Source organism: Garra rufa, chromosome 22 (genome assembly GCF_049309525.1).
Source record: "Garra rufa chromosome 22, GarRuf1.0, whole genome shotgun sequence".
Classification (NCBI taxonomy): Eukaryota; Metazoa; Chordata; class Actinopteri; order Cypriniformes; family Cyprinidae; genus Garra; species Garra rufa.
Genome location: NC_133382.1, coordinates 24,134,756 through 24,160,874, shown reverse-complemented (window position 1 = coordinate 24,160,874; position 26,119 = coordinate 24,134,756). Strand labels below are relative to the sequence as shown.

The 26,119-nt window shown below is 37.6% G+C and overlaps 1 protein-coding gene across 1 annotated transcript in view; it reads left to right on the top strand.

Annotated features, from left to right (window-relative positions):
• Positions 1 to 536: 536 nt before the first annotated feature.
• The window catches only part of opn4b (opsin 4b), a 57,349-nt gene continuing 31,766 nt past the window's right edge, over positions 537 to 26,119 (top strand). Inside the window, exons 1-3 of the mRNA XM_073828004.1 lie at positions 537 to 997; positions 19,634 to 19,776; positions 20,045 to 20,178. Coding sequence (XP_073684105.1) covers positions 854 to 997; positions 19,634 to 19,776; positions 20,045 to 20,178 — 421 coding nt within the window. The 5' untranslated portion in view covers positions 537 to 853. The remainder of the gene's footprint in view (positions 998 to 19,633; positions 19,777 to 20,044; positions 20,179 to 26,119) is intronic.

Genomic DNA, 26,119 nt, shown 5'->3' with positions numbered 1-26,119 from the left:
GAACAATGGAACTTATATATTTTAAGATATGATGGAGAAAGATGTTTTTAGTTGACACAGCTCATTTTAGTCTGGGACTAGCCTTAAGCTTTGTCTGTGAAACCTGGGGATAATAAAAAATAATATAATATAATATAATATAATATAATATGCAGTAACAAATATTATTACAATTTTAATTTGTACCATAGAAAGAATTATGGTATTTATGTATGTTTGTGTAAATGCTTTAAGCAGTGGTTGTTCATAACATTGTAATTGTCAGCTTTGGGGTTCACACACTTAATCAGCATTTTATTAGTGTGTCTGTGCTGCTGACTGGCTGTTAATTAAAGCTGCTTCTGAATCTGAACAAGACATGGGTGGTTTAAGAAAGAGAGAGAGAGAGAGAGAGAGAGAGAGAGAGAGAGAGAGAGAGAGAGAGAGAGAGAGAGAGAGATCAGGGAAGGACTTGCATCTGAGCATGTGCAGTTTCTTTACATACAGGCTATATGAACGTCCTGTTGGCACATATACATTTATGGGGCAAACAGGCACATAAGGCTTATGCTTCATGTGATCATGAAGGGTTTAGCACAGGGCTGTTGGGCTGCATGTGGGATGTTTGAGTTTGCTTAACTGAGCATCCCTCCTCATGCATACTGGAACAGGCACATGGTTACTGGCATTGACAAACTCATCACACACACATGTTGGGCGCAGCTGACAGCTCAGCTTTAGGTTGCAGACAGAGAGAGGCAAAGAAAGACATCCAAAACCTTCTTATATAGTAATGCTGGTTCTCAGGTTTAAGCAAACTCTTTTTACCTACCAACTCTGAGCTCCTCTCCCTGTGCGCGCCGTGTCCGCTGAGATGAACGCTTCGCGCTCGGTCAGCATGGGAATCCCCACTCAAGTCCCGAACAGCACCGTGGTGACTGCGGACACTCTCGCCCCGTGGAATTACAGCGCAGTGAGCGCGCACAAGCTGATGGAGCTACCGGCGAGAACCACTACGGTAAGATGATGGAGTTTGTAATTGAACCATGTGTTTGAGGGCGGCGCGGATTCTAATTGATCTGTGAGCGTTTAAAATGTTACGTTGTAACATTTAGAGGGAGAAACGCCTGTCATAATTTGTGTTGTACTTTAAGTCATTGTATATCATTAACACGCATTAAAAACGAAAAAATGTTGAAAAGCTAGCTCAAAGAGCGTGTGCGTAATCGGAGTACCGCTTCAGGGAAGCTTATGCGTTGCATCTCAGCCTTTTAAGTGCAACGATGCCAATTAACTGGGGTAACTCCCCCAAAGGTGAACAAACGTATTGTACATGATGTAAGTTTTGAGTTTAAAAGCGCTTTAGTATGTTTTAGTAGCCTAACCACAAAAGTTACAAGCAGAAGTTGCGTTCTTCTGAGGAGGTATCCATAGCAACAGTATGCTGATCGAGTGATTTCTGTGTAAGGTTAGCTATCGGACGGTACCTTGACATAACATAAAACATTTGTTTGTGTATTTGCTTTCTTAATTATAAGTTTTGTTACCAGATTTTGTGTTTAAAATGTCTGTCGGATAGTTGACGGTTAACTGTGCCAAAGGCGCCAATTAGGGTGTGAGAGAGATCATCACATTTTGTCTGGAAAAAATGCTGATAAACATTCAGTTTCTGTCTCTCCACGTGGATATGAAAGGATTTGCCTATCAATAAGATAAGATATTAGAAGAGCTGGGTAGATTACTTACAAATTGTAATCCGTTACTGATTCCAAACAAGGTTGCCAGGTTTTCACAACAAAATCCACCCAATTGCTACTCAAAAGTAGGGATTGTGGGATCCCATGGTAAAAATCACGTTGGGGGATAAAATACATGTTTTTGGTGGGATACCCCTGGTAAAATTAGCATTCTAGGGGCTAAATATTACATTATTGGGGTTGCTTCAACCCTCAAAAAATAACCCGCGGCAACAGTGTTAAAGTAGCCAGATTCTGTGGTTGTCAACACTGGCATCACTGATTCCAAATTACATGACAAAAATAGTAGTTTGTAACATAATCCATTACATTAAACATTTTATAAGGTCCAATGAAGTGCTTGAAACACAGCAGCATAGATCCTTTTCCTGAGTAAACTATGAGCGCCGCCATTACAAATTCTAACGTCAGATTGGATGCTTCTCTGTTCCGGTCTCCATAGGAACCCATTCAGATAGCGTCTGTTTTTAATGTAGCTAACGTTGGCAGCTTTGTGTCATTTACACACTCATTAAATGTTGAGGAGTAAGACACTGACAAATGACAGTCATTGCGACATTGCAAAGCGATGGCGCTATAGAGCCATGTGCTTTTAAAAATATTCAAATATGTTTGACATTAGATTAACAGCTCGGAATATCCGCTACTTTAACTAGAAACACTGGAGAATGGAAATGCAAAGCATTCTTCAGGTTAAGAGTCAAGCATGACTTCCGCATTCAGGAAAAAGGTCTATTCTATGTGTTGACGTAATTTCAACTGAAACAGGAAGACAGGGCAGAACATATCCAGCAGTCCTGCACCCTTTTTTAAATAGCCATTTGTAGCATTTCGTTATTTCACAGCTTGGGCCAGAGCCCTTGAACTGGGTAAAGTCGCATTTGACAGTGTATGACAGCCACAATGTCATCAATATCGCATTATCTATATATAAAATAGCCTTCTGTGTAGAATTCAGAATATTACATTTTTATGTCAGAGATTCAAGATGCAAATGTGACACTTAGTTATTAAAATATTTATTTTTGATGAGAAACAAAAGCTGCTTTTCCACTATCGGGCCGAACCGTTCTTAGAACGGTCGGGTACGGTTCCAGTTGTGTTTCCACCTGAGCCTGGTACGGCACGGCACGATTACAAACCGTTCTCGGCCCAGAATTCTCGGCACGGTTAGACAACCGTGCTGAGCCGGGCTGATAAAATGCTTGTGCATGACGTCGCCACTCTTTTGCCTGGCTACCATTTTCTCTATGGCTAAGCGGAAGTGCAGTAAACAGATACGGTAAATATAAATAAAAATGGCTGAGACACTTTGGTCTGTAGATGAAACATTTGCTCTAATATTGATATTTGGGCAGAAAGAAAAATTCAACAACAGCTGCAGGGTGCAAAGAGAAACGAAAAGGTTTTTTAAATTATAGCGTAATGTCTTGCAGAGAAGGGCATTAAGAAAAGTTCAAAACAGTGCAGAAAAAAAAAAAACTCAAACATATACATATCGCGTCCAAAAGGACAATAAGCGGGGCTGCCTACTCTTGCGTTACCAAGGCAACGACTGACACATTTGTATTTACATTCCAAAGAGTTCCGTTATCTGCACCACAGTGGAAAATCAAACCTTATCCGTGCTGACTGGCACGGAACAGAACGGTTACGTATTGAGAACGGTTCGGCCCGATAGTGGAAAAGAGGCTATAGTTCTCATGAATTCATGAATTTAAATTTTAATGTGTTTGAAAGACAAAAGCCAACTAAAGACATAGATATACATAGTTATGTAACCTACAGAGTGATAATTCAAAAACAAATCAATATGTTCATCAGTAGCAATATTAAAACACATCTTACTTGAAATTATTTTTGTAAATCCAGTAGCCAAATACTGTGTCACCACAAAACTTAAAGACTTGCTGAGTGTATATATGCAGTAGGCGATTTTAGAAAGGAACATTTAAAAGATAAAAAAAAGAGTGAATCTGATTATGTAATCCAGATTACATGTAATCAGTTACTATCCAGCTCAGTGTATTAGCTAGTCAATCTATCTGTTCTAGCCTCTGGGAGTGATCGATGTCATGGATATCTGTAGATGATTCACAATCATAAGTTTAGCGAACCATCGAAATGTAACGATTGCATGTGCCAAAACATGTGATTGAGACTGTAAATAGTCTTAGAAAGGCTTAGACGAAAAAGGATAACCTGTGAATCCCAATAATAATATTTAATAACTTTGATTGGGAACATTACCCAAACTTGCATTAAACGGTGGTTAAAAGGTTGTTGTTTCATGAAAAAAGTCTTTTCCACAGACCCCCATTACGCTGCCTGGCTGTATATATTATTTATTTTTATGGTAGCACATTTTCAGCTGCTGCAATAAAATATGAAATAAAAGTATTGCAGGTACTTTTTACTTGATATTTAATGCATCAGTAGAGCATGCAGTCAAGTTGTAATGTGTAATATGTAGCTGTGTATGAATTTTGTACATTTATCTCCAGCACTGGAGTTATTCCTGAACATCAGAAATGCTCTCCAGAGATATTTCTATGTGAGCTTATATTAAAAAAAGTTAGTATAGTCTTTTTCTTCATTGTTTTTCTTCGATACCCTCATGTAACTATTCATTCAGAAATGCATTGTATGCAAAATGTTAGACAGTCTGGTTTTTAAGAATAATTGAAGTGGTCCTCATTTCTCCTGTTGATAAAATGCAGACATATTTGGATCAAGTCTCTAAACTAAAGCCTGTTCTGTATGGTGTCTTTGTGATAGTACGCAGCTGAATTGCTGCACACTAGAGCGGCTCACTATCACCCACACACTCCACCAGAGGTGTTACAACCCTACAAGTGGAATTACTCAGCAAATGAGCACAGTTTTAACAAACTGACTACGAATCAGCCACATACGCACAAACATCAGTTTGGAAAGTAGGAAGTTCTATGAGATCATATGCAGCATCATGTGGGAATCTGGCACATGGGATTAATTTCTTAGAGAAGTAAGGTATTCCTGGATATTTCCTGTTTGGAGATTAAAATGGGACATAAGAGAAAATGAATTCAGGAGAAGAAACAAAACAAATGAAAAAAAAGCCAAACATGCATAATGTAGTGCATGAGAGCATTATTTGCATTGTATAATTTCATCAGATTGAAATCATACGGAAATAGAATGAGAATGATGTGAGGTCCTAAAATAGAGGTTTGTCCTGTGAGGGGTGTAAACCCAAATTGTACTAGTACACAGTAATCCTATCCAGGAAAATAAATGCTTATTTATTTAATCCATCAATAGTGGTCCAGACAAATTTAAAAGTATGTATTGTGTCATGTGAATGAGTGGCATTCTTCAAACAGAGGGGGGCCTTGTTCCTCTGATGAATCAATACTTTATTTGTTAATGTCATAGCTATAATACAGAGCTTGCATTCATATTCTAATGTGGTGTGAATATAGAGCTTAACCTCTATATCTTCCATTGGCCTAATTTGATATTTTTCAATCCATGTGTGTTTTGTTTTGTTTTTTTGCACACATCAACCACGGTTGAACCACTGATGTCAAATGGACTATTTTAACGATGTCTTTACTACCTTTCTGGGCTTTTAAAGTGGTAGTACCCTTGCTGTCTAGGGTCAGAAAGCTCTCGGATTTCATCTAAAATATCTTAATTTGTGTTCTGAATATGAACAAAGGTCTTAGGAGTTTGGAATAACGTGAGGGTGAGTAATTAATGACAGAATTTATATTTTTGGGTGAACTATCCCTTTAACTAGTTCTTTTCACCTGACTATGGTGCACTATGTATTATGTAATAGTGTATAGAGCTGACTTCCTATCTGTATCTTGTGTCATTGTCTGTTAAACTCGCTACTGTGTGAGTATGTAGTAGATTTCACCTCTCACCCTTCATCTTTTGATTCCAAACAATATGACTGATTCTAGTTTTTAGAGTGGCATGGATAGCTTTAGAATTGTGTGGGAGATAAAAAGTAATGCAAATGTAAGTTTCAAGCACATGTAAAAAAAATGTTAGTTGTTTCAACTTAAAAAAGTAAGTGTTCGTGCTGCCTTAAAATGTTAAGTTTTGTTAACTTAAATTGTCAAGTTGTCTCAACTAAGAATAAAGTTGACAGGACATTATAAAATAAGTGCAATGAACATAATTTAAGTTTAATGAACTTAAATTGTCAAGTTGTCTTAACTAAGAATAAAGTTGACAGGACTTATAAAATAAGTGCAATGAACATAACTTAAGTTTAATGAACTTTAACGTCAAGTTAAGTAAGAATAAAGTTGAATAGACTGAAATTTAAAATGAGAATTTGTCTTAACTGAGGATAAAAACATTTGAAATCTATTTTTATTATTATTCCACTGCAAGATCAATTCATTTACAACAATACTGTATGAAGCATAGGGGTGTTTATGCAGTACATTATTGTATGTTTTATACACTATTGTTCATGCAGTACATTTCTATGTATTTTTTGCAGTATTATTATGCAGTACATCACTGTATGCTTCATACAGTACATTACCGTTGTTCATGCCATTCATTACTCTATTTTATGCTGTATTAATATAATACTGCATAAAATACAGAGTAATGTACTGCATGAACAATGATACTGTATAAAACATACAGCAATGCACTGCATAAACAATAATACAGATAAGAGTAATGTACTGCATGAACAACTGTAATGTACTGTATGAAGCATACAGTGATGTACTACATAATACTGCAAAAATACAGAGTAATGTACTGCATGACAAATAGTGTATAAAACATTCAATAATGTACTGCATAAACAATAATACTACATAAAATACAGAGTAATGTACTGCAAAAACAATACAGAATAAAACACAGTAATGTACTGCATAAAAATAATTTGGGCAAAAAAAAAAAACAGTAATGTACTTCATGAACAATAATATTGTATAAACAGTATAAAAGTGTCTGAAATCCAACAAGATCCAACTGGTACTGCATCAAGTAACCAATGTCAAGACAAAATGAATTGATCATTCACTGTTTTAAAACACAATAACCAGAAATTCAGAAGGCAAATAAAGCAAAACAAAAAGGTGCACATCATAAGTTTCAGTTAGCACACTACACAGTTTTGCAAATGATTTTTCAGTCCATGCACCTTTACAGAACACTGATCACCTCCCGGTGAACTGGAGCCTCTTAGTGTTGGCACAAAAACAGGAATCTCTGAAGTGTAAGTCTGCAAATAACAGAAGAATTAGAGAACTTGCATGTTAATAAAAATACTGCTCAACAAACTACAGTTATATACGAACAAACTAACAAACCTCACCTATTCTAGAAATAGCTGACTACATTTTATATATTAAAACAGTACCTTAGAAGTGAATACAGAAACACTCCAAATAATAAATTTTGTGACTCAATATGAAATTCTAAATTCATCTTTTAAATACTTGACGTAATTTGATGGATACATATCTGATATTCACAATGGTATTACCAAAGATGATAGATTAAACAGACTTTTGCATTACTCACATAAACTGACCAAGATGAAGCTCCACAGCTCAATTAACATGGTGAAGAGCCAGTTTCTACTGTCTGCCATAATTAATTTGAAAGATAAACGACACAGGTAAATATTTGAGGAGAAACTCCAGCAAGAACACATCACAGCGTTAAAGTGAGAAACTGACGGTGGTTAAAGACAGACGTTCGTCGTCTGACGTCATCTAGAAAAAAAAATCTATAAGTTAAATAATTTCTAACGATTAGATATAATTTTTGAAGTGAATAACTGTTTGCCCACAAAGTACTGCGTTTAGGTTAAAAGTTTAAGTATTCTGAGCGCGAAACTGGCCGTTGGTCTGGTTTATCACTTAACCTTACTTTGACTACATTTAATACTTTAAAACAGTATCTTAGAAGTGAGTACAGAAAGATTCCAAATAATAAATGTCGTTACTAAATATGAAACTCAACACTTATCTTTTAAATACTTAACATATTTTGAGGGATACATTTATGATATTCACAATAGCATTAGTTACCAAAGATGATAGATATTAAACAGACATTTGCATTACTCACCTTAAACTGACCAAGATGAAGCTCCATGGCTCAATTAACACGGTGAAGAACTTAGATTTTTGAGTTATCTCAACAAGTTCAATCCAGATAAGTTAACTTAACTCAAAATGTTAAATTGTGATAACTAATTGGCGCAATCATTTTTTACAGTGAGGAGCTTGAAACGAAAGGGACTGCAGAGAATAGGATGGTTAAAACCATGCCTTGGCTTAAACATTTGTAATTGTCATTGAGGCTTTCAGTGTTTGCCTCGAGCTAATATTTGACCATCTGCATGAGTCAAACAGTTTTTGTGATGACACTGCATGACGATTAGCTGTTTATATTTGGTTGCAAAAAAAGGCCTAAGATAAAATGCTGAGAGATGAGGTCTCAAAAACAATAGGTGGAATCAACCCCCCCCCCCCCTTTTTTTTTCTTTTTGTGCAAAATTTACATTACAAAGGTGTCAGAGAAGGGCTTCTAAAGTGTCATTTAACTGTCTCTCCAACGTTTATTGCTGCTCAGTGGTGGCATACATGCATTTACACAGCAATTAAAACTATACTTTGATAACATAGACTGAAGTGGGTCAGAAAAGGCATAATTTAGTCTGGTTTGTATATCCGGCATGTGTCTTCACACTGAATTATGAGCAGGAACAAACCAGCCTTAAAGAAATAGTTTATCCAAAAATTTAAATTCCGTCATTAATTACTCACCCTCATGTGGTTTCAAACCAATAAGACCTTTGTTCATCTTCAGAACACAAATTAAGATATTTCTGTCTTAATCTTTCTCACCCTGAATAGACAGCAACGAAACTGACCTTACTACCCTTTGAGCCTTGAACGTTTCAGTTGAGTTGCTGTCTATGCAGGGTCAGAAAGCTCTGAAAGCGGATTTCATCAAAAATATCTTAATATCAGGTGTTTAAAGTTCCCTTTTGTCTTTTAAATGAATTATTGGCCCAACATTGGAATCCAGTGAAAAGGATCATTGTGTTTGTCTTTTGCCAATAAATGCTGATTTACCTTGGACTTTTATACTCTGAAATCTTGTGAAGACATAGAAGTTTCTGGTTAATTTATAAAGCTGACATGACCATGTGCTCATAGGTCATATAATTTCAGACTAGCTTTGTATTCTGTTGAAAAGCAATACTACAAAATGATTTATTACAGTAGCATTTTAATTTTTAGAAGTAGAATTTCTGATTCCAGGGTTATTTGAGACACTGGCTTGATAGAAGAAAAAAAAAAACTTAAACAAGTTCAATTAAGTTTTTTCTCTGAAGGGGCAGGATAAGTCCAAGGTTTGTTTGCAGTTTGTCCAGTGTGTATTTGAATTGATTTCGGGCTTGTCAGAAGTAAAACAGAGAGCAAAGAGCTTTCTGCAAAACAATGAGACGTTCACAGAATGGTGACTACATACTTGTCTGTTTTATATGTCTATCCCACAAGTAAGGAATGGGGTTTAAAAAATGCAGGGATTTTTGTGACATATATCAACAACTAGCAAAAAGAATAAACCCAAAGGTATTCTTTAACTGCTTTTTAAAGTACACCCTCTATCTGCAGCAGTACAAATAGTGTTAGACAGTGGTATTTTGTAGATATGTAACAACATAATAATCTCATTTTATGATCACAATATGAAGTCCACAATACGATATTATTGCAATAGTTTTAAAAAAAGACAAATTAAGACTTTGTACATTTTGAAGATAAATGATTATATCTAATGCACTTTTTAGAGTTCAGAATTAAAAGCTCCAACCCACCTTCTTAACTAAGAAAACTTAAGTACAAAAAACATCAGTCAATTGACTTATACCAGAACTTTAAAGGGGAATCAACCCTCTTTTTATTTATGGTATACTCAGTCTAAACTACATTCATGCTGGTGTTTGAGGAAGCAAAACAAATTAGAATATAATAATAATAACAACAATTGTTTACTAGTTATTCCTAATAGCCATATATTGTAAAACAATTGGACTGTAAAATAAAATAAAATTAATATTTAATATATTATTTTTGCTTTACACGTCAGTAGGGAAATTACAAGAGATATATTGAATTTGGACTGCAGCAACGTTATCCATTTAAACCGCTAGTTGTCAGCAATTCATACTGTACTTTTAAGCTTTTATTTTGACAGAAAACACAACTTTAAAGACCTTTCATGTTAGTATAAGAAGTTTTTGAATTAAAAAACTACACTTTTTGCCTGGAAGACCTATAGTTTCATATCGCCATGTGAACACGGGATTATTGAGACAGTTTTGCTATCGCGATACCACAATTAATACCATTCTGTGTTAAGATAAACTTTTCATCATCGCAGCAGTGGGAGCCCTGGTTCCTTATTAATGATAATGGTTTTGACATTAAATGTTCAAGCACTATCTATTGTGTTTGAATGTTCACATACATTTATGTATATGTCATATGTTTCATATCAGAGAGACTAAGACGGTGACAATAAGATGGAGAGAGAGTGAAACACAACATGTGAATCAATTCAAGCTCTAATGACTTTGCAGTGTCCTTCAAGGCTTTTAAACATTAGTATTCTTCTTAACATCTGAATTAATAATTCACATTGGGGGTGGTATTTACGTGTCCTGATGTTTCCTGTCTGATTGTGTTAAGCTATAGTGACATGCCTTGAAGGGACATGTAAGATCAAAACTGTGAAATTCTCACACCTAACAAGAGATTCACTTTACTTGATATATTGAAAGCCACATTAATGAAAGGCACGTGGTTTGTTTTTAAAATGAACCATTAGTGGGATTCTCAATGGTCATGGGAATCCAAAATGAATCCCTTTTCAACCTATGGTTGATCCTTTAGTACCACCACTGCATAACATTTTTTATTTATATTCTTGCGTCTTGTAAATGCTTTTATCCTAAGCAACTTCTAGTGGAAGGTACATATTTAATCAGTGCATGTGTTCCCAAGAAATCAAACCTATGACCTTGTTGTTGCTAGCATTATCCTGTACCAGCCTTAGTCATTAAACCACAGAGTCCGCCTCTTGACAAAGATCTTGAACAAACTGAAAAACGTATTGTTTTCCTTTAAGTACTTGGCACATACTGTAAAGTACACTCTGAGCCATTCAACTGAAATCTTTGCAATAAAAGTGTTAGAAAAGATATTTAATCCTCTGATGCATTCATTTTTTGATTATTAAGGGGGAAAATATTTTTATTTTTGTTTTTACTTTAAAACAAGAATGTATTATCAGGTTTATTATCAGTTGCACATCTGTCCATTGCAATAGACTGTTACATCAGATCTGCATGCCAGGAATAAAATTCCCAAAATCAGTTAACAAAACTGTATTATTAAAAGTCTTCTGTCAGACTGAGAGAAAGCCAAAGAAAAGCAGAAAGCAAGAGATTAAGTCATGATTAATAATAAGAGCACTGTCTGTCTCAAACTTCATCTGAACATCATCCTTACTTTTAAAAGATATTGAAAATTACTTTTTCACAACATCTTGTGAAATTAAAACCTTGAAATGAAGACAACAGAAAGAACAACAGAAAGCATCACTGGGTCAGAAAAATATGTAAAATCTAAGTAATATAATAAAAATGAATAAATTACTGTAATATTAATATTTAAGTAGTAATATTAATAATTAAGTAGTAATTTTGGCAGCCCTTTTTCGTACTCTGGATAAGAAGAGATCTCCCTACCCTTCAAGATCTCTTCTTATCCAGAGTACGAAAAAGGGCTGCCAAAATTCCCCTCACATCCAGCACACTCACTTTTTGAACTGTTACCATCCGGTCGGTGCTACAGAGCGCTGAGCACTAGAACGACCAGACACCGAAACAGTTTCTTTCCTCAGGCAATCCATCTCATGAACACTTGATCGTGGAACATACAACACTATACACTCTTTATTCATTTTTCCGTTATTTATTTAAAGCACATACTTACTTGCATTCAAATGTCTTTGCTATTTTTGCACATTGTCTGTCTTGTATACTTGTATATTGTTCTTTTTATAATATGTATCGTCTTGTCACTGTCATTCTGTAGCACTGTGGAGCTCTGTCACAAAAACAAATTCCTAGTATGTGCAAACATACCTGGCAATAAAGCTCATTCTGATTCTGATTCTGATTCTGATTAAATAAAATGATTAAATGGTTGTCAACTAATAAAAATGGCTAAAATTGGCTTTTAAAAATCCACCCACTGTAGCAAAATTCACACATCAGAGGGTTAAATAATGATTCACTATGGTAAGAACTGCCAATGGAAAGCCAAGAAAAATGGGTCAGTGGTATCAGTTAAAGCATGCATAGATTTAAATCATCAGCATCATTGTCAGTGCTGTTTGAAATCTATCTCGGTATTCAATGTTTTTCCCTATAGTAATGTTGTGGACATCAATCAAAAAGAATTTGTGCAATCTGAAAACTCAAGTTCACCTTCTCCCAAGAAAGTTCTTTTAGGAAATACACCCGTGCTCTTTCCGAAAAGGTCTCAGCTTTTGTTGGACAGACGGAGTAGATAATCTCCCCAAAAAGCAGTGGATCAGCTGTCCTTTATCACATTTTCCGCTTGAGAAGTTTGGGCCCAGAGTCTCCAGAGACGTTCCTTACTGATCAGGAAACTGTCAGCTGACAGATTTGGAATTGATTGTATATGCTTTCCCCCTATCCAGACTTTTCTAGCCGCAAGCTATGATAATAAATGGGGCGGCACAGACAAACAAGTTCATTCGACACAATCTGTTGCTCTCAGTCTTGTTGGGTTTCATTTTTTGATTATTTCCAAAAGCATTTAACATATTTGTCGTACAACTTGATTATTTTGATTAAAAATGCAATTTAATGATTTAAGATCTTTGTTGTGCATTGGTGTTAGACTAAACAACTGCCCCAAAATAAAACACTCTCTCTGCTATGATTAACTAATGGTAGAAATAAGCTCTTTGCAATGTGGCGAAATGTCATTTCCTCCTCTTTATCCATTTCTGTCTCTCCTCCTCTCTTTATATTGCTCACTGAATGTCTAAATGATAGTGACATTTTAAGAGCACTTCTCATCTATTTGTGCCACAGAATCAATCCTCCAAGTAGCAGAACATGCTCTCGTCCAAATCCCTCATCGATAGAGCTAACAGACAAGCACTGTAACAGCACTGACATATGAGGATTAAACCAAATATCAGCTCTGTCTCTCTAGATTAGGTGAAATGACAATCAAGGCAATTTGTAATGGATATTGTGCCTTCAAGTATCTACTTTCTGGGTGGAATGGTCTCCAGAAATTGTGCCATTTGCCATCATGGCTAAATATTTCATGTCTTTCTGAATTCTTTTTTGGGTCATTTAATTTGAATGAGTTGAAGGATTAGGGTCAGTAAGTTTTTTTTTGTGTTTTTTTTTTTTTTTTTTTTTTTAAGGAAACATGCTCACCAAGGTTGTGCTTATTTGATCAAGAATACTGTAAAAGCTGTAATATAGTAAAATATTATCATTATTATTTAAAACAACTCCTTTCTATTTTGGCATGTTTTAAAATGTAGTTTATTAGCAGCCATTACTCAAGTCTTCAGTGTCATGTGATCCATTAGAAATCCTGCTGATTTGGTGCTCAAGAATTTGTATTATCAAGGTTATGCTGCTTAACCTTTTTTGTGGAAATCATACTCAAGATTTTTTGTTGTTGGAAAGTTCAAAAGAACTAGCCTGATTCGTGGTCTGGGAACCACATGTTCATTTTCTCATATTTGAGGCGTGGTTTACGAATGCCCAGAGCCGTTTATTGGGCGCTACGAATGTCTATCAAATGCGCCTGTGCATAGCTCATAGCCAATCGTTTCAATTATACCGGATTACATATGTAGAACTTGCGTTCAAAACTACTTAGAACACTATCTAAAGCCGTGCACACACTTAGCGTCTTTTTTTTAACGTCTGTTTTACATTACAACCCTATGCAGTAAACCGTCTTTTCAAAAAAGCCCTGAGAGCTTTTTTTAAACGCCACCGCCGCCGTCTTTTTCTGCAGCTCAGAGCGTCTTTTTAAGTTGAAAAAAGTTGAACTTTTCTAAAGTAAACGTCCTACGTCAAGCGCTTTTTTGACAGCTGACCAATGACAAGCGAGTAGCTAGACCTTTCGTTTCCATAACAACAAGAAAAAATGAGAAAGGTGCCGTTATATAGACTTTTATTTTATTGTTGTGAACCGGATTTGCCTCCCCGTTAACTTCAAAAACCGACGTGCAGTACCGATAGCTTCTTGAGCCGCACATCGACTTGTATAATAGCGCTGTTGCGCTTTGGGCGTCCCTTTTTCGAGTCCCGGCTCGCAGACCTTTCCCGATCCCATGCCCGCTCTCTCTCTCTCCCACTTCACTTTCTGTCTAAATACTGTCCTATCAAATAAAAGGCAAAAATGCTAAAAAAAAAAAAAGAAAAGAGCCAGCTTCCTTTTTTAACGACATTTCTGCACCACACATAGGCTACTGTTGCAGCTGTTGTTATAGCGACAAAAAGACTCCCTCTGCTGCAACGCTTCCAGATTTTTTTGCAACTAAAAAACGCCCTTGTCAACTTTTTCTTGTCAAAAAACATGCCAAGTGTGAACACGCCCTAAGGCTGCATCGAAAGATAACTTCGCGTCTGCTGCCATGCTGGATCCATAGTTATAAACAAACTGCTTCGGTGAGTCGCATAGAAGGCGTCATCGTCTTGCTGCTCCCTCCCCGTTCTGTGATTGGTTCCCTATCTGAGGTGAAAATTTGGTCCATGGACTCCAGGCTGCCTAGCAGCGTGAGTAAAATCGCGCTGCGCGCAAGGCAGCATGGGACAACCCAGGCTACAAAAGAACAACTTTTATTTGAAATGCTTGCTTGATAATTATAAAAAAGACAGGGTTACAGTGAGGTGTCTTATTGAGTTCCTGAAATGAAACCTGCTTCCAGGTATGAATTATCACATTGTAGAAGGACAGCATCTGTGCCACAGATCATGATTTCTGCAAACCTTGTAAAGAAAAATCCTTGCAAATGAGAGGCACCAAAATGCATTTATGCCCACAGATGGTTTATAGACAGACATAGTGACTTGCTGACTCACGGTTCAGTTTAGCAAGGTGTAAAATAATTGGAAGCACTTTTAATCTATTGATCATTTGGTAATCGGTTTATCAATTTATTGACAAACAGATAAGGTTTGTTTTGTGGAACTGAAACCACATGCATGATGAAGGACATCAATTTAGAATAATGTTTAGGACTGACCAAAAGTAAATACAGTTTAATAGCAGCGGAACTGAGAAGAACAGGTTCTTTTCTAGCTTTATTGAAATACAGTGATTATTACCTTCTTTTGTTCAGGACTTCTCTTTGCATGTATTTATGTAAATGATTATTTTAGGTTGAGGTAAAAAAAAAAGTAATTTATGCTTTTGGTTTATATAACACCACAGACATCAAGGGTCAACTGAATTCAGAGTCATTGAAATACATCTGTTGCTTAAAAAGAGAAAAAGAGAAGCCCCTTACCCTATAGGAACTTGATTTCTAGGTGGGCCCAAGTCAATATTCTTTTCAGGGGTCACAAAACAACAGCAATAAACAAGAGATTGCTATTTGTATCTTATCAAGATTTCCACACCTGCTTTTGTTTGCAGCTACATTTTATTCACAGCTGGTTGTAGGAAATACAATAGAATTCAAAATCCAATTTAAACCTGTATAAAACAAAGTTTAAGGACTTTTTAAAAGATTCTAATATAAGCACATTTGTGACATTAGGTGTGTTTCCTTCACAGATTTGCAAAAAACTTTTGGGTAACACTTTAGAATACGGTTCCATCATTAATTATTAACTACACAGGAACAAATGACTAATGCACTACTAACATTATAGAAAAGTAAAGTAAGGATCATGGTAACACACTAGTAATGATTCAGGTATTACCAAATCCATCAGAAGGAGGTACTTATTATTTGGATCAATATTCTAAAGTGAATATCATGATAACTCCCTAGTAATAATGACTAAAGTCATTAAAAACTATTAAGGTTTTTGTAATGTTCTGGATAGTAATATTTCTGATGGCTTTAGTAACACTTAAGTCGTTACTAAGTAGGTTACCATGATCTTCACTTTAGAATATGGATCCTAATAATTAGTAATCCCTTCTGAAGTATTTGGTTATTCTTGAGTCATTACTAGTGGGTTACCACACTGTAAAAAAAAAAAAAATCCGTAAAATTTACGGTAAAAAAACTGGCAGCTGTGGTTGCCAGAATTTTACCGTAAAAAATATAGTAGCAATGTTTTACATTTTAAGGTTTTCACTTAAATTTACAGGTAAATACCGTAATTTCATACTAAAACCGTAACTCATATAATGGTAATGTACCAACTTTTTGAAGCACTGAAATCTGTTTTGTACCTTTGTAATACAATGATAACCACCAAAAGCAGGTGGTGATGACAACATCAGATGATGAACCAAAGCCCATCGCATGGAGGTTTTAAATAATAACATAGAAGGAGCACTGTCATTCACACAAACAGTAAACACCGTCATGGTAACACACATAAAACTGAAATAATGCAAAAAACATTAATTTAACAACATTAGATGTAACATACAACCCTAATGTACAAAACTGCCAAGAAAAAAAATAAGATGAAAAAGGTATTTCAACAAAAAAAAAAAAACATCAAATAAAAAAATGAAAAACAGGGAGTTCTGGGAATGTCAATTTAAGGTTATTCACTGTAAATTTTTACGTTCTTTTTCAATTCCAAAAACGGTATACTACCGTAAAATTAAATACAATGTCCAACACAGTTTTTCACCGTATATAGAAGGGGAACTTACCGTTAACCATTTCACAGGTTTTTACCGTAGCATTTTTACAGTCTTTTACCGTTAAATTCACTGTAATTTTTTTACTTTAGAATTAATTATATATTTAGCATCATTCACATTAATTATGAATCTGTATATAGTAATTCTTAGGTCTCTGGAAGATACAAAAAAATAAAATAGTTAAAGATCAGCTAATAGCAAACTACCACTTTCAACTGAGCAGTATTACTTACTGATTTGTTTAATCAGAATTTTTTGTTAGTTAATAGTAGGTGCTACAATGTTAGTAGTGCATTAGTCATTTGTTCCTATGTAGTTATTCATTAATGACGGAACCGTATTTTGAACTTTTTAGAAAAGTTGAACTTTTCTAAAGTAAACGCCCTACGTCAAGCGCTTTTTTGACAGCTGACCAATGACAAGTGAGTAGCTAGACCTTTCGTTTCCATAACAACAAGAAAAAATGAGAAAGGTGCCGTTATATAGACTTTTATTTTATTGTTGTGAACCGGATTTGCCTCCCCGTTAACTTCAAAAACCGACGTGCAGTACCGATAGCTTCTTGAGCCGCACATCGACTTGTATAATAGCGCCGTTGCGCTTTGGGCGTCCCTTTTTCGAGTCCCGGCTCGCAGACCTTTCCCGATCCCATGCCCGCTCTCTCTCTCTCCCACTTCGCTTTCTGTCTAAATACTGTCCTATCAAATAAAAGGCAAAAATGCTAAAAAAAAAAAAAAAAGAAAAGAGCCAGCTTCCTTTTTTTAACGACATTTCTGCACCACACATAGGCTACTGTTGCAGCTGTTGTTATAGCGACAAAAAGACGCCCTCTGCTGCAACGCTTCCAGATTTTTTTGGAACTAAAAAACGCCCTTGTCAACTTTTTCTTGTCAAAAAACATGCCAAGTGTGAACACGCCCTAAGGCTGCATCGAAAGATAACTTCGCGTCTGCTGCCATGCTGGATCCATAGTTATAAACAAACTGCTTCGGTGAGTCGCATAGAAGGCGTCATCGTCTTGCTGCTCCCTCCCCGTTCTGTGATTGGTTCCCTATCTTTGTGATTGGTTCCCTAGTGTTACCAACTTTTGCGATATTTTAAAAAAAAAACTGTTGCGAAATGAAGGCGTTTCTATTAATCAATGTTATTTGATTAAAACATTTTTTTTTTTCCTCTTGCGATAAGTCATGGTGATAGATGTTAGTAGGTTTACATATATCGCAGCAACCGCACTTTACAGAGGCAGCACCAAGAGCCGCTTCTGGGACACAGTCAATAACTGTGTTTCAACTACCCTTCAAATTGCACAAACTGAAATTGGCCATTCAAAATTTGCTCAGTGGAAACGTGTAAATTCATGGATTGCAAAAAAGTTTGGTAATGTTTTTAATAATTGTATTTTATATAAAAATGAAAATAATGGCTAGTGTGGTGGCTGCAATATACATAAATCTATCTTATCACAAGAGGAAAAATTACGTTTTAGTCACATAACATTGGTTAATGGACCAATTGTTGTCATTTCGCAATAGCTTCTTATCGACAATATAAGATATTGCAAAGGTTTCGCTCAAATCTTTAATGGAAACACAGCTACTGATCATCAGTCTTTGTACAGATGGCCAGATGTTTTTCCATTGAAGCACAAGGTGCTTGCTGGAGAACATAATAATCAGGTGCAAAAATAAATAATATGCATAATAAATTAGAAGCGTATGTTTTGCAGAAAACAAAGTTTTTCAGCATTCCTTATCCAATAGTAGTGGAGTGAATCTAATTCAGTCAGATGAAAGACTTCTTTAATGACCCATTAATTTCCCTGCTGCTATATCATGAACAAAGATACCCGCATCCACACATATTGCATTAATCTGCCACTGATCTGCGGCAGATTATAAACTCATTAGTTCTGAAATGTCCTCTTCTCTCAGTTTGCGTTTGGGATTGTCAAACTGAGCAGTCTTACAATATCCACTATTAATACATCTTTCCATTGTTTTCTTCAAAAGCTAGCCCTTTTTTATTTATAAGAAATGTGAGTGATTGTTTCTCTGATTTGCTAGTCTGTGTTACTCACCAATTACATGCTCTAACTATGAAAGTGACCTACAGAGTGTCAATTCTACTTGTTTTGCTCTGTCTGGCTTTAGCCAATCAAGTCAATAGAGTGTCTCGGGAATGGATAGAAGTATAAATGGATAAATTGATCCTAAAAGTAGTCGACTAAGACGTTGACACTGGTGAATCGAAAGGCAGTGTTTGATGTACTAATTGCCTCTTAAGAACTGAGTCTGACACAAGGGCAAAAACTGAAAGCTGGCCCGATTGCCATTCTAAAAAGCTTTTATGTGTTCTTTGTTCTATGGACCAATGTACTTCAATGAAACAGCACAATCCACTTCAAAAACAGTAAATATGTCTGCTTAATTCCATCTCAGCTGGCTATTGAGGTATTAAACAGGTATTATAGAGATTTCAGGAACTAGAGGATTTGAAACGAATGGTCTCTAGGAAAAATAAAACATTTATATAAAAAATATTACTATATATTACTTTATAAGTAATGTAACCTCAAGTATTAGTTTACCCAGAAATTAAAGTTCGGTCATTAATTGCTCTCCTCATGTCATTCCAAACCCATAAGACCTTCGTTCATCTTTGGAACACAAATTGAGATATTTCAGATGAAATCCGAGTGCTTTCTGACCCTGCACAGACAGCAACGCAACTACCACATTTCAGGAAAGGTAGCAAGGACATCGATCAGAAAGCTATTGGATTTCATCAAAAATATCTTAATTTGTGTTATGAAGATGAACGAAGGTCTTACGGGTTTGGAACGACTATCCCTTTAAGACTCAGTATCCATTACTGTCTGAATGTAGCACATTGTGCTCATCTAAAATCATCTCCTGATTTTTCCTTTTTTCTCGCTCTGAACAGGTGGCAATGGTGCAGGGTGTTCGACATCCGTTCCCCACAGTGGATGTTCCAGACCATGCTCATTACACCATCGGCTCTGTCATTCTGGCAGTGGGCATCACTGGCATGGTGGGAAACTTCTTGGTCATGTACGCCTTTTGCAAGTGAGTCCAGATAAATGTTTTGTGTGATAGCCAATGAAATCTAGCTTAGATCTGCTCATCTAAGAGCCATTGTTGCACTGAGAAGGCAGCACAAGTGGACCAGGGCACAAGTCCAGGATGTATATTTCACAATAAAACAAACTTACTAAAAAAAATTTTTTTTAACTGTATGTCATTTAACTGTTAACCAACATTGTAGAACCTTGAATGAGTGTTCTGTTAATAGTATGAATCATAGCATTTGATGTTTCTCTTGTGATGTTTTTAGGAGTAGGAGTCTGAGAACGCCTGCCAACATGTTCATCATTAATCTAGCTGTCACTGACTTTTTGATGTGTGTCACTCAGACACCAATCTTCTTCACCACCAGTTTGCACAAGCGATGGATCTTTGGGGAAAAAGGTAATCCAGGTGTCAGATAATCATGGGCGCTTGATCAAACCCCTGGTTCATTTCCAGGATTTCATAGTTACTTGCACAGATGCTAAAAAGAAGCGTGATGACTTTACAAGGTAACTTTTAAGATCACATTATCTTCCTGAGACTGATTCCAGTGCTGATGAGAAGAAAGTATAACAGATAATGATAAAAGATCTCAGTTGGAGAGGGATTATGCTGCGATGCATAACTGTATCCTGGTGAAGGAGAAGAAACACCTTAGTGTCCTCAGAGGTCAAACCATATGCTATGTAGATATGAATCAGTGTTCGCCTTTCAATTACAATGCAAATCTGCAGATATTTGTGAAAAATGTGCAATTGTAAACACTTAAAAATGTTTTTGGTTCATTAAGCAGATTGTTTGATGAATCAGTGCTCAGGAAAATAATTAGGGTTTTGCTTTATCAAGCTATTTTCTGGTGTGTTATTATTGAGGAGGAAAACAGTGGTAATTATTTTTTCATCGCCCTGAAACTTATAAAAAATTTTGTTGTAAAAGCCCATGAATTCAAATAAACTGTTTTATCAACGCTTTTTGCACAACTAAAAAATTTAATTTGTTTTTAATTTGTAAGTGTTTTTTTTTTTATCTGTCTCGCACCTTAATTTTTAAAAGATTAGTTCACTCCCAGAATAAAAAACTCCTGATAATTTTTTTAACCCCTATTTCATCCAAGAAGTGCATGTGTTTATTTCTTCAGTCGAAAGGAAATTAAGGTTTTTGAGGAAAACTTTCTAGGATTTTTTCTCTATATTGTGGATTTCAGTGGTTGCCAATGAGTTGAATGTCCAGCTTCAAAGGGCTCTACACAATCCCATCTGAGGAATAAGGGTCTTATCTAGCAAAACGATTGGTCATATTCTAAAAAAAAAATAAAAAAGTATATACTTTTTAACCACAAATACTTACATCTCGTCTTACATCATGCATTATGTAGGAAGTACCAACCCAGCGTTTAATCGAATGTGCACTCTTAAAAATGAAGGTGCTTCACGATGCCATAGAAGAACCTTATTTGTCTAAATGGTTCCATAAAGAACCTTTAACATCTGAAGAATCTTTGTGTTTCACAAAAGGTTCTTTGTGATGAAAGAAGGTTCTTCAGATTATAAAAAGTTAAGAAAGAGATGGTTCTTTAAAGAACCTTTGACTGAATAGTTCTTTGTGGAACCAAAAATGGTTCTTCTGTGGCATCACTGTGAAGAACCTTTTAAACACCTTTATTTTTAAGAGTGTGCAAAGAAAGTCAAATGCCCTTTTTGGAAAAAAAAGTCAATTTTTAGGTTGGAGGAGAAAATGAGATGGAGTTGTTCACCCTACTCTACCTTACTGAACCAGAGTATACAGACAAAGAAAGACCTTTCCAACGTAATTACATAATACGAGAAGTCTTAGACATGCATAAAACTATATAAAATTTTTAAAAAAAAAATCAGAAAATGACTTATCATTTTGCTAGATTAGTGCCTTATTCCTTGGCTGGGATTGTCAAGATCCCTTTAAAGCTGCATTGAAACTGGAGTTTGTACCTTCAATCTATTGGGTCACATTGAAGTCCACTATATGGAAAAAAAAATCCTAAAATGTTTCCCTCAAAAACCTTAATTTCTTTTTACTGAAGAAATAAAGAAATGAACGTCTTGCATGACATGAGTAAATTAGGAATAAATAGAAGCAAGATACCTCCTGATGTTCATTTATGTTTATTTCATGCTATAATTAGTAAAGAGGAAGAGATGATTGTGTCACAAGGAGGAGTCAGAGACGTTCAGATCCATTCGCAGCATTTATTTAACAGACGTGGTCAAACAGACAGGGTCAAAATATCGGCAAACAGTAACCTCAAAGACAATCCAGAGAGTAATCCGTAACACAGGCGGGGGGTCGAAATCCAGAAGGGCAGTCCAAAGTGACAAAGAAAACAAATAAGACAAACAAAACAAACCAGGAATAAACTAAGGAAACAACAAGGCCAGGGAGCATGGAAACATGGAAAACGCTTAGAATAACAACCATAGGGAATGATAAGACTTCGCAAGGTGGCTGTGTGTGTCTTTGGCTTAAATGCATGTGGGAAAATGTGAAACAGGTGTGTGCAGCAATCAGTTCAGTGGAAAACGAGGAACAGCTGTGTGCAGTGATTGGTGCAGTGGCTTATGGGGATTGCAGTCCAGAATGTGTAGTGCAAGAGTTCATGATGAGAAGACAGACCAGATACATGACAGAGCCCCTCCCCAAGGAGCGGCTTCCAGACGCTCTAACCACATAATACAACCTGGAGGGTGGTGGAGCGGAGGCGGAACAGGGGGAGGGAAGGAGGACCAGGTCCATGTAGGGGTACTGGAACCACGAACTGAGGCGGAGCCGACGGAGGGAGAAGCCATGATGGAGGAAGGGTTGGCTCCTGCATGGGGCCGACCGACGGAGGTGGAGCCCGAGGCGGAACCGGAGAGTCGATGGTCCTGGGCGACACAGAGGATCCGGAGGGCCACGGCGGAACCCAAGGCTCTGGCGACCCCGGCGGAGATGGAGGTCCGGAGGTACGCAGCGGAGCCGGAGTGACAGAGGATCGAGGCTGTGCCCACGGGAGGGAGGAGGTCCACAGAGCCGGCAGGACGGAGTGACGAGGCGCAGCCGGAGGAGTAGAGTCCAGAGGCGAAGGTGGGGCGACGACTGACCGGGGCGGAGCCGGAGAGACGATGGAGCCCGGAGGAGCTGGTGGGCCGACGGCCGACAACGGAGACGAGGGAGCACAGAGCCGGGGTGGAGCCGCAGGGTCGGAGGGCCGAGGTGGAGTCCAGGACTCTGAGACTGGAGGTGATGGTGAGGGGTCCTTCAGTCTGGACACCGATGGAGACTGGCAGTCCCACGGCAAGTCCTCTGCACCGAAGGTGGGATGTGGGTGAGCAGAGGGACTGTCAGGAGACAGAGGTGGCAGAACTGGAGCAGCAGGGAGGGTGGGTGGGAACCCACACAGTCCATGCATGGCCTCCTTGACCAGAACCGGGCAGACAGGAATCTCAGGACAACTGGACAGGACCAGTGGAGGATCAGGAAGGCTGGGCAGAACCAGCGGAGGTTCAGGAAGGCTGGACAGGACCAGCGGAGGATCAGGAAGGCTGGGCGGAACCAGCGGAGGTTCAGGAAGGCTGGACGGGACCAGCGGAGACTCTGGAAGGCCGGGCGGGACCAGCGGAGACTCTGGAAGGCCGGGCGGAACCAGCGGAGACTCTGGAAGGCCGGGCGGAACCAGCGGAGACTCTGGAAGGCCGGGCGGAACCAGCGGAGACTCTGGAAGGCCGGGCGGAACCAGCGGAGACTCTGGAAGGCCGGGCGGAACCAGCGGAGACTCTGGAAGGCCGGGCGGAACCAGCGGAGACTCTGGAAGGCCGGGCGGAACCAGCGGAGACTCTGGAAGGCCGGGCGGAACCAGCGGAGACTCTGGAAGGCCGGGCGGAACCAGCGGAGACTCTGGAAGGGCGGTCATCTTGCGCTGTGACTCCTCCAAAACACCCACAGTTAAAGGAGAGCCACATAGCAACAACGCATACTGAATAACGTCCCTTAGTGGGCATCTGAATTCCCCTCCAGGCAGCATAGATTTAGCAGGTTCATTCAGTCCCATCCGAAACAAGTCCTTGAAGTAAACTTCATCAAAAAATGGTGTTTTATTCAACAACTCACAGAAACGGAGAACATATTCCTCGATGGGGCGATCTCCTTGTCGGAGAAGCAGAAGTTGGTTGACTGGGTCCATGATGATGCTGGGGGTGAAACAAAGCCGCTGGATCCTGGTTTGGCGAAGTCTTCTGTCACAAGGAGGAGTCAGAGACGTTCAGATCCATTCGCAGCATTTATTTAACAGACGTGGTCAAACAGACAGGGTCAAAATATCGGCAAACAGTAACCTCAAAGACAATCCAGAGAGTAATCCGTAACACAGGCGGGGGGTCGAAATCCAGAAGGGCAGTCCAAAGTGACAAAGAAAACAAATAAGACAAACAAAACAAACCAGGAATAAACTAAGGAAACAACAAGGCCAGGGAGCATGGAAACATGGAAAACGCTTAGAATAACAACCATAGGGAATGATAAGACTTCGCAAGGTGGCTGTGTGTGTCTTTGGCTTAAATGCATGTGGGAAAATGTGAAACAGGTGTGTGCAGCAATCAGTTCAGTGGAAAACGAGGAACAGCTGTGTGCAGTGATTGGTGCAGTGGCTTATGGGGATTGCAGTCCAGAATGTGTAGTGCAAGAGTTCATGATGAGAAGACAGACCAGATACATGACAGATTGGTTCACATGCTTTTTGAACTGAAGCGCTACAGTGATCTGCCACAAAATGGTATTTATTGTTTGAATTTATTTAAAAAATGACAAAACTAGAAAGCTGAGACTTTGTTTTATACCAAAAGTGACCTGCTCTGTCTTGTCTGATGGCATGTTGTCAGTGTCCTCTTTGCTCCGTGAAGTATTTTTCGTTGGGTGAAAACATGATGTGTGGCATGAGAGTGCCATGGTTTGTCTGACACAAACAGTAACTAAAACTTGTCCTTCTCATTGTCTATTGTGGTTACAGCCCTGTGTAGAACAGCAGTTAGCGAGTCTTGACTGAACAGCTCTCTGCAAAGACAATGTATTACAGGTGTAATCTCTCATTCAAGCTCTCTCAAACATATTATTGCGATTACTTTGTATTAGTCCTAAAAAAAAAAACCTCCTGAAGGCACAACAATTGCATGATTAAATATTTATTGTGCAGTAGCAAGTGTGGGATTACTGTGATGCTCTAATATTAGGCTTTCGAATAATACCGCAGATAAAACAGAAAATGTCAGGTCATCTGAGGATCCCTTGATCACTGATGGTCTTGTTTAGATTTCAAACCTTTTAAGCACTTAAAGTGTGTTCTTTGAAGTGAAGTAGTTGCTGGATGGTTGATGAAGTGGAATGATTCAAGTCTCTTGAGGTCTCTCATCAACCTGAGGAATGTGTGCGAGATCTGCTGCGCTTCTTCTGAATGATGAACACCCTCGCAGTGCTGTAGGGCAGCTTCATAAGATGGTGTAGAGACATGTGACAGCGGCACCCACTCATAAACGAAGGACATAGAGATCTTCATCCATTCACAATCATTATATGAGTTTATGTTGTTTTAAATCAGTTGATGAGAATTTAACAAGGTTTCTCTGCTTGTAATCATATCATAGACATCAACTTGTTAAACTGAGAAGCTTAAAACCCCCAGCAGCAATGCATTGTTCATATTGTTTCGTTGTCAATATTTTATCCACAGTGTTATTGTACTTTTATGAGTACACTGAAAATTGCTAGTGAATTTCACGAAAACAATTATTTCTGGAAAGCTGGCCTGATAAAATGTAACATTTATTTAGGCATCTTCCAAGTTAGGTTGCTGTGTACTAAGCAGTATAATGTACTGTCAGCCAGTGATTATTACAAAAATTAAAACCCTTCAGATTATGATTGTACATTATCCCTAGATACATAATATTTAATATTCAAACAGTAGGAAAGAGTTTGTTCCTTGTTCTTGTTCTCCGTGGTCTTCTCATAGACAGAGCTATAATCAAGCAAAGGTTTTCAGCAATATTTAAATAACAGTCAATAAATATGGGCTTTTCAGTGACAGGTTCTTACAACTTTTATCTTTTTTAGTCAGTAAAATGGAAAACCTGTTCACATTAGTGACTTTCCAAAGCAATTATAAATTCACAGGGTTATAGGGTTTTCCATTATTATTATAATTACACATCCACAGTTGCCAGCATGTGTAGCGTGTATAAATTAACTAGTATTTCTATACTGATAAAGCAAACATGTTCGTTCTTTTTCATCTGGGGCCATTATACAGTCTTATTCTTTTCATACAGAAGCTTGA